Source organism: Oncorhynchus mykiss, chromosome 3, assembly GCF_057628025.1.
Source record: "Oncorhynchus mykiss isolate SJ-2025 chromosome 3, ASM5762802v1, whole genome shotgun sequence".
NCBI classification, from domain to species: Eukaryota; Metazoa; Chordata; class Actinopteri; order Salmoniformes; family Salmonidae; genus Oncorhynchus; species Oncorhynchus mykiss.
The window spans coordinates 30461306-30472500 of NC_143024.1; the positions used below are offsets into that span (position 1 = coordinate 30461306).

General features: G+C 47.1%; 1 protein-coding gene across 1 annotated transcript in view; it reads right to left on the reverse strand.

The window, feature by feature from the left end:
- Positions 1 to 167: 167 nt before the first annotated feature.
- LOC110511176 (zinc finger protein ZFPM2) overlaps positions 168 to 11195 on the reverse strand; it is a 194043-nt gene continuing 183015 nt past the window's right edge. Inside the window, exons 6-8 of the mRNA XM_036971043.2 lie at positions 5851 to 6057; positions 4237 to 4461; positions 168 to 3709 (exon numbers count right to left, since the gene is read on the reverse strand). Coding sequence (XP_036826938.2) covers positions 1158 to 3709; positions 4237 to 4461; positions 5851 to 6057 — 2984 coding nt within the window. The 3' untranslated portion in view covers positions 168 to 1157. The remainder of the gene's footprint in view (positions 3710 to 4236; positions 4462 to 5850; positions 6058 to 11195) is intronic.

Consider the following 11195-nt stretch of genomic DNA (forward strand, 5'->3'; position numbering starts at 1 on the left):
CAGTGTTTACCATGAATGCAGTGTCCTCTAAAGTGGAAACATTGACATTAAATTTGATTCACGCAATACAGATTGAACAGAGCCCTCTGTCCCTTATATCTAATGTACAGATCCACTACACTGGTACTGTGTTGTGGCTTTGAAAGAAAAGAGCGAACATCATTGGATTATCCTGAGGATTTCAGTTTAATTATGACACCACATCAAAATAAAAATGATTTCCAACAGTTCTGGAATTTTATTCCATCCATATACATGCATAGCAACAATGTTTTTTAAGAAACTTTTTTTCTCTCCCATAATTAGGACATTGGAATGATTATTTTACATCGGTATCCCCCGTCAACCAACCTCCATCAACAGCAATAAATGTAATTATTGTACAATATAATGCAGTCCCCCTCTCATAATACTGCTTTCAGTAATGTTCCCTCATTTACAAAGTATTGCATCGAGAGTAAATGTTAAAAAGGGAGACCAAAGTGTAGTTCAGCAAACAGAAATATGAGTACTATACAATGTTGCCATCCTCCTGAAAACATCCACGTCGGAGTTGAAGAAAAGAGACAGGGACACAGCCACATACGTATGCTAAGCCAAGTGTATGCCAAAACAGAAGATGCAGCTGGATTGTACCTGGCTATCCCACCAAAGGGTTAAGGCCAAAAATCCGAGTCATGAATAGCAAAGCTGCAAATGACATTTAGGCATATACAAAAACTGTTACAGCAAATAAGAATAGACAAGTGCTTCAGTAGCTATTTTGTGTCTAAAATGCATCTCATTTGTATTCTATCGTTTCATTGAGCCTACATTACAGTGTAAACAATATGTGTGCTACACAAGAATGACTATACAATAACATTACAAACAACTCTGATATAAATTTCATTTGAATTTTAAATTAAGATCACTACTATTAATACTGATTGTAAAATAAATACATGTGAAAGTGGCACCAACTCTGGATTCATTTTTTCTTTTTTTAACCAATGATTTGCAATGAGGTGTTAAAATGATGAAAGAAGAAGCCTCTCTTGATTGTCCACAAGCAGCGTTTAGAACTGCGTGAGTGATGCATTATTCCAGACACGACAGTGTACCCAAACAGAAAAAAGGGGAGTGGGAAGGGACAGGAAAACTAAACAGGAACTAGTTCATTTCACATGCTCCGCAGCATGTGACGAACAGTAAAACTTCTTATGGGTAATAAAGTTTGATAGGTTGTTGAATTGGATGTCACAGAGGCGGCAGTACTTCCCGCTGCCCGGAGCCTGGGACGACCCATTCAAACCCTTTGTCACCGTGGGCACCGTCTCCTCGGTCGGAGACTTGGACGCGGGCGACACGTTCTCGTTGGAGTCGGACGGGTTCTCCGCACCCCACGTGGGTGAGGGGTGGCCGTCTTGCTGCTGGGGATTGTGGGATTGGTTATCCTGGTTGGGTGGGACGGGCCCCGATCCCGAGCGCTCCTCTGGCTTGTGACCACCGTTGACTATCACCATGCCCCTGTTTTTGGGCAGCAGGGGCAGTGGCTCTTTGCTGGGGAGTGGGCAGCCGTTGGCAGCAGGCTGCTCTCTCCCCGTCTCTGGTCCCCCTCCATTAGTGCTCTGCTCCTGCTCGCTGCTCACCTCTCTCTCGCCCTGCATGACCAGCCCGCCGGCCACGTAATCGGTCGGCTTTATCCCGAAGTAGGGCGATATTTGCTCGGCACCTTTCATCTTCTTTATTGCGCCGGGATAAAGGCAGTGGGGCAGAAACATGTTCTCGTCTTTAGTCGGGATGAGCTGAGCCTCGCTGAAGGGCTTGAGACCCGGCACTGGGCCCATGTGAGGGGGGAACATTCCACCCCCATTCTGCACAATCATTTTATCGTTGCCGTTCTTCTCACATGGGCTCTTATCGTAGGCGTCATCAGGATTACTGCCTTCATTCTTCACCACGTCTGGGAACATGGTCTCACCACTGTGCTGCTGGGAGGCTGTGGCTGTTGTCACAGGGCAAAAGTTCTGTTTATGCGCTAGGTAGTTCTCCACTTTGTTAAAACTGATCTTGCACACTGTACATTCATGATAGTCTAACAGTCTTTTGGGAGAGTTTGGCGATGTCTTGTCATTGGGGATCGGCGAGCACTTTTTGCTGAGATCGATGGGTGCGTCCAGCTCCTGCTGGTCCATAGTGGTATTACTGTTGGGGGCCATGATAGACTTGGTGACGGTGAGGGAAGCCTCCAGGTTTTTGGGGACCATCCCTGGGAAGATGTCACAGCGAGGGTGAAAGCGGTCGGCCAGGCTCTCCACCGCCTCCTGGGACGTACAGGGGTTCGCCATAGGAGGGACCCCCAGGAACCCTGGCTGCCCAATGGAGGGTCCTCTCGGGTCCTGGTCTGGGAGACACATCTCGTACATCTTTCTGCGCTTGCGGGTCCTCATGGTTCTCTGCATGGACGGAACCTTGTTGGCGGACATGCGTTTCATGGGGGGGTCGTGACGCGTAGCACAATAGTACTGCTTGTGGACCATGTAGGTCTCGTGGCGGCTAAAGGTGATATTGCAGGCCGCACAGGAAGTCTGGTTGGGGTCGTTGACATCAGTCTCCACCAGAGGCGTGTTGGTGGGGCTCTTCCCCTCCACTGCCTGCTGCTTCCCGTTCAGCCTCTCCTCCATCCCGGTCGGGGTGGTGGAGACCTTCTTCACCTGCCCCGGGAGCTCCTTCTCTGGGCCAGGGCCTTTCACTGCCCCTCCTGCATTGATCATGTCCAGAACACTCTGAGAGTTGACTGACAAACAGGCCGACTGCATCAGGTGGCTGTCGGTGACCTCAGACGGGTGGCATCCGGTGAGCATATTGACTGAGCTGTGGCCGCTGTTGGGGCTCACGGCCTTGTCTGAGATGCTGGAGAAGTCAGGCGACTTGGTCATGTGCTGCCAACGACTGTTACAGTAGTGCTTTTTGTGGACCAGGTAGTTTTCCAGGTTGTTGAAGGTGATATTGCATTCGAAACACGTGGCCCCTTTGGGGATGAGGGGGCTGTAGATCACCGGAGGGTAGACCGTGTTCCCTCCGTGGCGTAGCCTCCGGTGCACCAGCTCTGACATTTTAGCCAGAATCTCAGAAGCCTGCGGGACGACAGAAATGTCCTGGGAGAAAGCGAACTGGGACAGGAAGGGCCCCATGGGGTAGGTGGGGCCCATGTTATGCTGAACAGGAGAGGAGGCCAAGCGGGGGCTGGAGGGCTCAGACTTGATCCGGGTGTAGGAGAAGCTGGCCTTACTGCCCGGGTGGCCACCCTCCCCCTTCAACCCTGACAGCATGGGCTTTTTCTCAGCCTTCTCCAGCTCGCTGTCGATGGTGGCGTCCTTGCTGAGGGATCCTTTGGGACTCTGGAGGGCTTCCTTCCGGTTGGCCAGCTCGACGCGGGCCGCCGCCTGCTGCAGGGCTTCCTCCGCCCCCCTGGGGGAGTGCTCGCTGTCGCTCTCCCTGTGAAGTTTGCTGCCACCACCGTGGCCATGGTGGCTGTGTAAGTCCTGATGCTGCAAGAGTTCCCTGTGGTTCTGAAAGCTGATATGGCAGTGATTGCATCTGAAGGCGGCCTGTGACAGGTGAGAGAGGATGTGATGTTGGAACGTAATAAGAGAATCCGCCGTGTAGTTACAGATTGTGCATTTCAAGCTGGTGCCAGGGGGGAGCGTCTCTTCCATTTTGACACCTGTTAGGGAGATAAAAGGACACTGTTGAGATTCCTCGTCGCCTTCCCACTCTGCCTTAACGTTAACTACGGCTACGATCAAAACCTGATGCATTATGCCAAGCTTACTGCCAACCTTCCTGATTTTTGGTTGGGCTGAAAGCTAAACTGTCAACTGCTTAAGCTGACAGGGGGATGTGTATATTTATGGCGCTAAGAGCAGTAGTTCACATTGCCAATTATTTTACCTGACTAATGTGAAACTGACATTGTCTTAATGTCAAGCAATACTTTTCATTACAAAACCGAATACTAAAATGACTGAGAAATATTAAAGGTATACTGTTCTGTACTACTCAACGTGATGAAATAATACATAGTGATAACCTTTAATGATAAGCACATCTCATGTCAACATCACTCAATGGTGAGATACTTACAACTAAATGAAAGCTGAAATAAATCTACATTTCATCTACTTTACAAGTATTACTACAGTAGAAGCTCAACTACTATACTAATAGTACTAGCAGGACATCTCTACTCACCGCTGTGCGTGCTCAGGTGCATTTCCAGGGCCCTGGCGCTGGTGAAGCTCTTGTTGCACTGTGGGAAGGGGCAGATGCTGGGTGTCTCATGGGGTCTGTTGTCGTTCTCCTCCCCTTGGCTCTCTGGCTCCCTCTGCCTGCCACTGCAGTAGTACATCAGGTGGGCCTGCAGGTTCCTTTCACTGCGGTACCAGATCCCACACGCCTTACATGGGAAGATGTCCTCTGGAGAGAGAGAGGGTAAAACACAGTGCAGAGCGTCAGGGTACAACGTCAGGATAGAATGTCACAGTATAACTTCAGGGTAGAACGTCAGTGTACAACGTCAGGGTAGAATGTCACAGTATAACTTCAGGGTAGAGCGTCAGGGTACAACGTTAGGGTAGAATGTCACAGTAGAACGTCAGGGTAGAATGTCACAGTTGAACGTCAGGGTAGAATGTCACAGTAGAACGTCAGGGTAGAATGTCACAGTAGAACGTCAGTGTACAACGTTAGGGTAGAATGTCACAGTATAACTTCAGGGTAGAGCGTCAGGGTACACCGTTAGGGTAGAATGTCACAGTAGAACGTCAGGGTAGAGCGTCAGGGTACAACGTCAGGGTAAAATGTCACAGTAGAACGTCAGGGTAGAGCGTCAGGGTACACCGTTAGGGTAGAATGTCACAGTAGAACGTCAGGGTAGAGCGTCAGGGTACAACGTCAGGATAGAATGTCACAGTAGAACTTCAGGGTAGAGCGTCAGGGTACAACGTCAGGGTAGAATGTCACAGTAGAACTTCAGGGTAGAGCGTCAGGATAGAATGTCACAGTAGAACTTCAGGGTAGAGTGTCAGGGTACAATGTTAGGGTAGAATCTCAAAGTAGAACGTCAGGGTAGAATGTCACAGTAGAACTTCAGGGTAGAATCTCAAAGTAGAATGTCAGGGTAGAATGTCACAGTAGAACGTCAGGGTAGAGTGTCACAGTAGAACGTCAGGGTAGAGTGTCACAGTAGAACTTCAGGGTAGAGTTCGTGCAAACACAACACACACACACACTTCTTTCTCTTTATAGCTCTGATTTGATACTCAAAGCCAGGAGAAAACCCTGTAATAACCAAGCCTGTGATAGGACTGTGTTGATACCACTAGGTTGATGCCCTTTCTCAAGGGCAACTGAAACACTGGACCATCTGCCTGCAGCAGAGCAGCCTCCCTGTCGAGCTGAACCCAGATATCCCTTATTAAGTAAACAAATGCACTATTTGCATGAAGCTTGTATTTTGCAATTAACAGGTTAGTGGGAGGCTCGCCTGTGTTTATGTGAACCCAAACTGAAGGTCGACAGCTCTTATCTCAACCGCTCTTAACACAGACTCATCTGGGTTAATCTAGAGCCCATAGAAGGACGTACAGACAGACATTTCTTGTTTATTAGGGCAATGTCCAAAACGGCACCCTATTCCCTATTTGGTGCAATACCTTTGTCCAGTGTCTGCACCCTCATTCCTATAGTGCACTACTTAAAGTTTTGGCCTAAAGTAGTGGACTACATAGGGAATAGAGTCCATTTCAAACACAGCCCTAGGTGAGACTACAGTACAGACTAGCCATGGAGTGTATTGTAACTCACTGTTGACGATGGCGGTGGGCAGAATGGAGGCCATGGCGGCCTGCTGAGGCAGGAGCTGGATGGTGTCCAGCAGTCTAGCCGGGTACATCCCCTCGCTCAGAGACATGTGGTTGATGGCCTGTAGACGGGAGTCAAAGTCCACGGCGAACGCCACTAGCTCCTCGCCCCCCATGATGTTCTTAGTGGTGGTACACCACAGCTGGCCACCTGGAACAGACAGAAGGGGAAGATGCTGAAAAATATAGTTTTTATCCTGTGTGACTCTGTTGGTAGAGCATGGTAGTGTTAGCATGTGTAGCTTAGTTGATGGGTTCGATTCCCACTGGGGACAGTATTATATTATTATTATTGTGTTTCACCCTATAGGTGACTCCAAACTCTGGAGTTCAGAGGGTATGGAATTCCATCCAGAGGGACATGTTATAAGGACTTAATAATAATGACTATATAATGACTAAAGGGTGAAATCACAATGTCATACTTTGGTTAAAGTAGCAGTAAGAAATGTCATACTCAGTGGGGTAAATTGTAGTAGGTCTATGCATTGGAGCTATACTGTATACTTCAGTATTATAGCATAACCTCAAACAGATCCTCTACACACTATTAGATGTTTGTGTTTAGGGATTAAACATTCCAGTGAAATCTTCTGAACATATTCATTAAGTTAGGATGAGAGAGTGGAAGGGGAGGAAGGGGTAGAGGAAGGTTTTTAGCTTAGATAATATTTATCTCCTGCACATGACAGGCTTTTCAGCTGCACTTCATTTTCCCTTGAAGAGATTAAAGTTTTTAATATGACTATTTACAAAAATCTGGCTGGGGCGATAACAACAAACGATGATACGCTCACGCTAAATGGCAGAATTAGGACATTGTTTCAGAGAAAAGCTGGACAATTAATTAGGGCACTCTGTTAGCTTTCAAAGATGTGCAAACACTCCGACAGAGCAGCGTCAGGATGAGAGAGGACCTGTAATTTGAGTCCAGCTGTTGTGGAAATAAGGGGTGTTGCAGAAGAGAGGGGAGAGGTATGAAGGGTAGAACAGAAGACTAACTGCACCCCACTCATAGTTCCATCCTCCTTTAGAGAGACACTGATTACAAATGTTTACACAAAACGTAGAAATCACTGGTTTTAAAGGTCAGTGTAGACAGGGTTGAGGTTTTCAAGTGAGGCTCCCCCAACCCAGGGAGGAAGCCTGAAGAGTAACTGCTGTAGTTACTATGAAATGACATGATGGAATGATTGTTATGAAGCCTAACTTCCACACCAATCTGAGGATGTATCACTCCTCTCTGGTACACCTTCCACGGCATTCCACCTCCCACCTGACGCTGGTCATAACCTCGCTACTCCCATTAACACATTTCCCAACCTTTTCATTACATTTATGTCAAACAGCACTGAAATTAAACACTATTACAAATGTGTCATAGGAGTGAAGCAAGCTGTAGTAAAATATGCCATCTTTTAAAGTCCCATTTCTGTGTGCAAGGAAAGCTGTGTGTGTGTGTGTGTGTGTGTGTGTGTATGTGTATGCATCCGTGTGTGTGAGTGGCAGGCAGCAGGCAGCACTAGCTCCTTTAAAGAACAGTGCCTATCTGCTGGCCAATCTCCCGTGATGAGAGACACACTTCAGGTCCCTCCACTTGAGTGCTGGTTTTGATTCTCTCTCACCACACACAGCCTGGAGAGGCCCTTTGAATTTTTATCTCCTAATTAAAGTAACAAAACTCCTCTGCCGTCAGACAGCGTTACCATCAAGGTAGGTACTAACTGCCAGCGAGCAGCCACCATGGAAGGGGAGGTGGGGGGCAGATCGTCACTACTCGCCACTAAAAGTTTCAATTGGTAGAGATTCCACTTCTCAGGTTCTCGGTTAACAAAGAGAACGGCGAAAACCACCCTGATACTGAACTCACGACTGACTTACATTTTCACTGTCTTTGAAAACAATTTCAGTTAAAGATACTCTGAATTACTGCAAGCCTACCACTGCTAATTGCTAATGATTGTTAGTACTCATAACCTCCTATGAAATGTACACAGTAATGTACCTCCTTCAGCCAGCCAAACTACAGACACCCATCTGTCGTCTGTGAGAATGCTGGGGTGGTGCTCTAAAACACAGAATACTGACTCAGAGGAGACTTCAACCACCTCAACCGCTTAGTCCCAAATAACACCCTATTCCCAATATAGCGCACTATTTTGACCAGAGCTATAGGCCCTGGTCACAAGTAGTGCACTAAATATGGAAAAGGGTGGCATTTGGGACATACACATAGATGGCAGCTCAGGAGATCCCCTGAGATGTTGCTCTCAGGGCATCACTGTACACCACAGTTTTTGCTTCCCAAGCTTGGTCTTGATGGAGAACCAAAAGATTTGTTCTAGGCCAGCACTGACACACACAAATGTGCACCCTTTTGGGTTCCTAGGACAAGGATTGGGAAACACCTCTTACTGTACAGAGAGAGGGGCGGCCTTGGCAAATAATTGTGTTAATAGTTCATGAAAGTTTATCTGCATTTTACTGGCTGCATTTTGCCTTTTTTGAAAGTGCACAGCCCACAAGTAAAACTGGGGAAAAGGCTAAAAAGTAGCAGCTTGTGTGATTTGCACTGTTTTGCCTGTTAGCGAGCTAGCTCTCTGCAATGAGCTGCCTGCCTGGCTTTGTGCAGCGGCCAATGCAGTTGGAATGAACGCTATTGTGCTGAATCCTCCTGCAGAGCACCTGATAAAAGAATAAAGAACTATGACTTATTCTAAAAACAATAGAGGAATTTAGGAGAGACAATAGGCCAGCTGCTTCATTAAAACAATCAAAAAAACGCATCCTGTACCTAGTCCAGATAATTAAAAACACTGCCTTGCTTTCTACACCCCCCCCTCTTTCTCTATCGCCCCCCCTCTCTCACTCTCGCCCCCCTCTCTCTCTCTCTCTCTCTCTCCCCATCTCTCTCTCTCCCTATCTCTCTCTATCGCCCCCCCTCTCACTCTCGCCCCCCCCCCACTCTCTCTCTGTCTCTCCCTCTCTCTCCCCATCTCTCTCTCTCCCCCTGTCTCTCTCTCTCACCCCCCCCCCCTCTCTCTCACTCTCGCCCCCCCTCTGTCTCTCACTCTCGCCCCCCCGCTCTCTCTCACTCTCGCCCCCCCCTCTCTCACTCTCGCCCCCCCCCCTCTCTCCCTCTCAATATAATAATCACCAGCTCTACATTGGGCCGGCTGGCTAAATGAGGCTCGGCTGGCTAAATGCCCATTCCTTCTCTTCTCCTTTGATGAATGCCGTATTTGAACATGTAGTTGAAGATATGACGGAATTCAAGAAACAAAATGATGTGAGCGAGAGGGGGGGCCTTTGTATATGTAAGTACTTTCACTAATCAAACATCAAAGAATGAATCGTATGGGGAAATAAGACGCACGTACTGTACTGAGTGTCCCTCCTCCCCAACTACAAACCCCAGAGATTTCAAAGTCAGACTTCAGAGGCCATTTTACATTTCTTCAGCTTTAAATGACAATGGATGTACAGTAAAGTAGCCTATACAGCAGGAGGATTCAATTCGTACCTCACGGGGACCGGAGCCTGCTGGTCTTTTGTTCTACCTGATAATTGGACCCACCTGATATCCCAGGTTTAAATCAGTCCTTGATTAGAGGGGAACAATGGAAAAACACAATGGAACTGAGGGCTATACATTTACATTTACGTCATTTAGCAGACGTTCTTATCCAGAGAAATTTACAGGAGCAAATAGGATTAAGTGCCTTGCTCAAAGGCACATCAACAGATTTTTCACCTAGTTGGCTTGGGGATTCAAAGCAGCAACCTTTTGGTTACTGGCCCAACGCGCTTAACCACTAGGCTACCTGCCACGCTAGTGTAAATGTGAACATGGGCCACCGTGGTGGGGAGGAACAGACAGTATAAGATACTCGAGGTTATGAGGAATGGAATACATTTGCTCCTGCCTGCGCCACACCACTGTCCTGTATCTTAATGAAAACACAAACACATCTCTCCAGCCTTGTTGCAGTGAGAGAGCTGGGAGGAGACGACAAAGCAACACACATAACAGAAGGGTTTGCATAATTAAACTGGCCTGCAGACAGGTATTCAAATGTTTGTGTGTAAACAGCACAACTCTTTAATAGTTTGCTGTAAAATGCATAGTTACGCACATCAGCTCTCCCATCTGTCTACAACACAGGCCAGGCCCACTGCAGCACAACTACACTTTATGGGGCTGCGGGTGGCTTTCAGCAAACATACAGTAACCTTCTGGCAGTAACCACATTGTGTTCTATGGATTTGCAGCACAATTTTGAGACAGGACACTGTAACCATGTGGTCTCTCTCCTTGAGGAGCTGTTGCCAGGAGCTTGATGGTGATTTGCAAATGGCCTGATTATTTCAACCCCTTATCCAATCTCTCTCTCTCAGCTAACTGTTGCTCTGTCTTAATTGTGAAGTGATGGTTGTAGAGCCGGAGGGCTCAGTGCTTTTTGTAATTAAACACCTCTGGTCTTGTCTCAAAAACAGACAAGACTCTCCTTGTTGAACGGACGGCTAACCAGGGAGAGCCTCCTGGCACCTACGAATATCAAGTAGCTGCCTGCCTGCCATGTTTGTTAACTTGTTCGGGGTTTAAATGTTCTCTTAACCTAGACTGTGTTAGCCCGCTGAGCTAAAGCCTAGAAATTATCTCAGGAAGCTAACGCAATTCTTCAGGTTTCCGCCAAGGCTACTAATCCCACAAGTATGGTTCACTAAACCATAAACATAAATCATATTCAGTGCAACGTCTTCATTATTAATATATGGAACTAACAAGACAATTTTCATACTAACAACAGCCTATAGCTACAGAAAAACTAAACAAACTCCTTTTCTCATGAATAACAGCAAATATTGAGAGTGTTTCTGAACAGACAGGATGGTGATATGGCAGTAGGCTGTCAAACCATCAGGTTAAGACAACAGCACAGACAGGCTGAGAGAAAGCTGAGTGAGACTTCCCATGGCAGAGTGAATGTGAAAAGTCACTAATCGGTCAAACAATCCTATTGTTACAGGGTGTGGTGTGGAATAAACTGCAGTTAGAGGACTATAACATTATAACATTGATTTGAATCCTCTTATTCCCCGCTCTCATACCTCCGCCTTCCATTCTGATGATAGTATTCTGGCCACCACTAGAAGGCGCTCTTCTCATGCTAAAACGCAACTCCGCACCCAGAGGAAGTTTTCATGTTGATGCATAGACACCCTAAACACAGCAGCATGTCAGACTAACAGACTCCGTCCATACGTTCAAGAAGGTATAGAATGTGA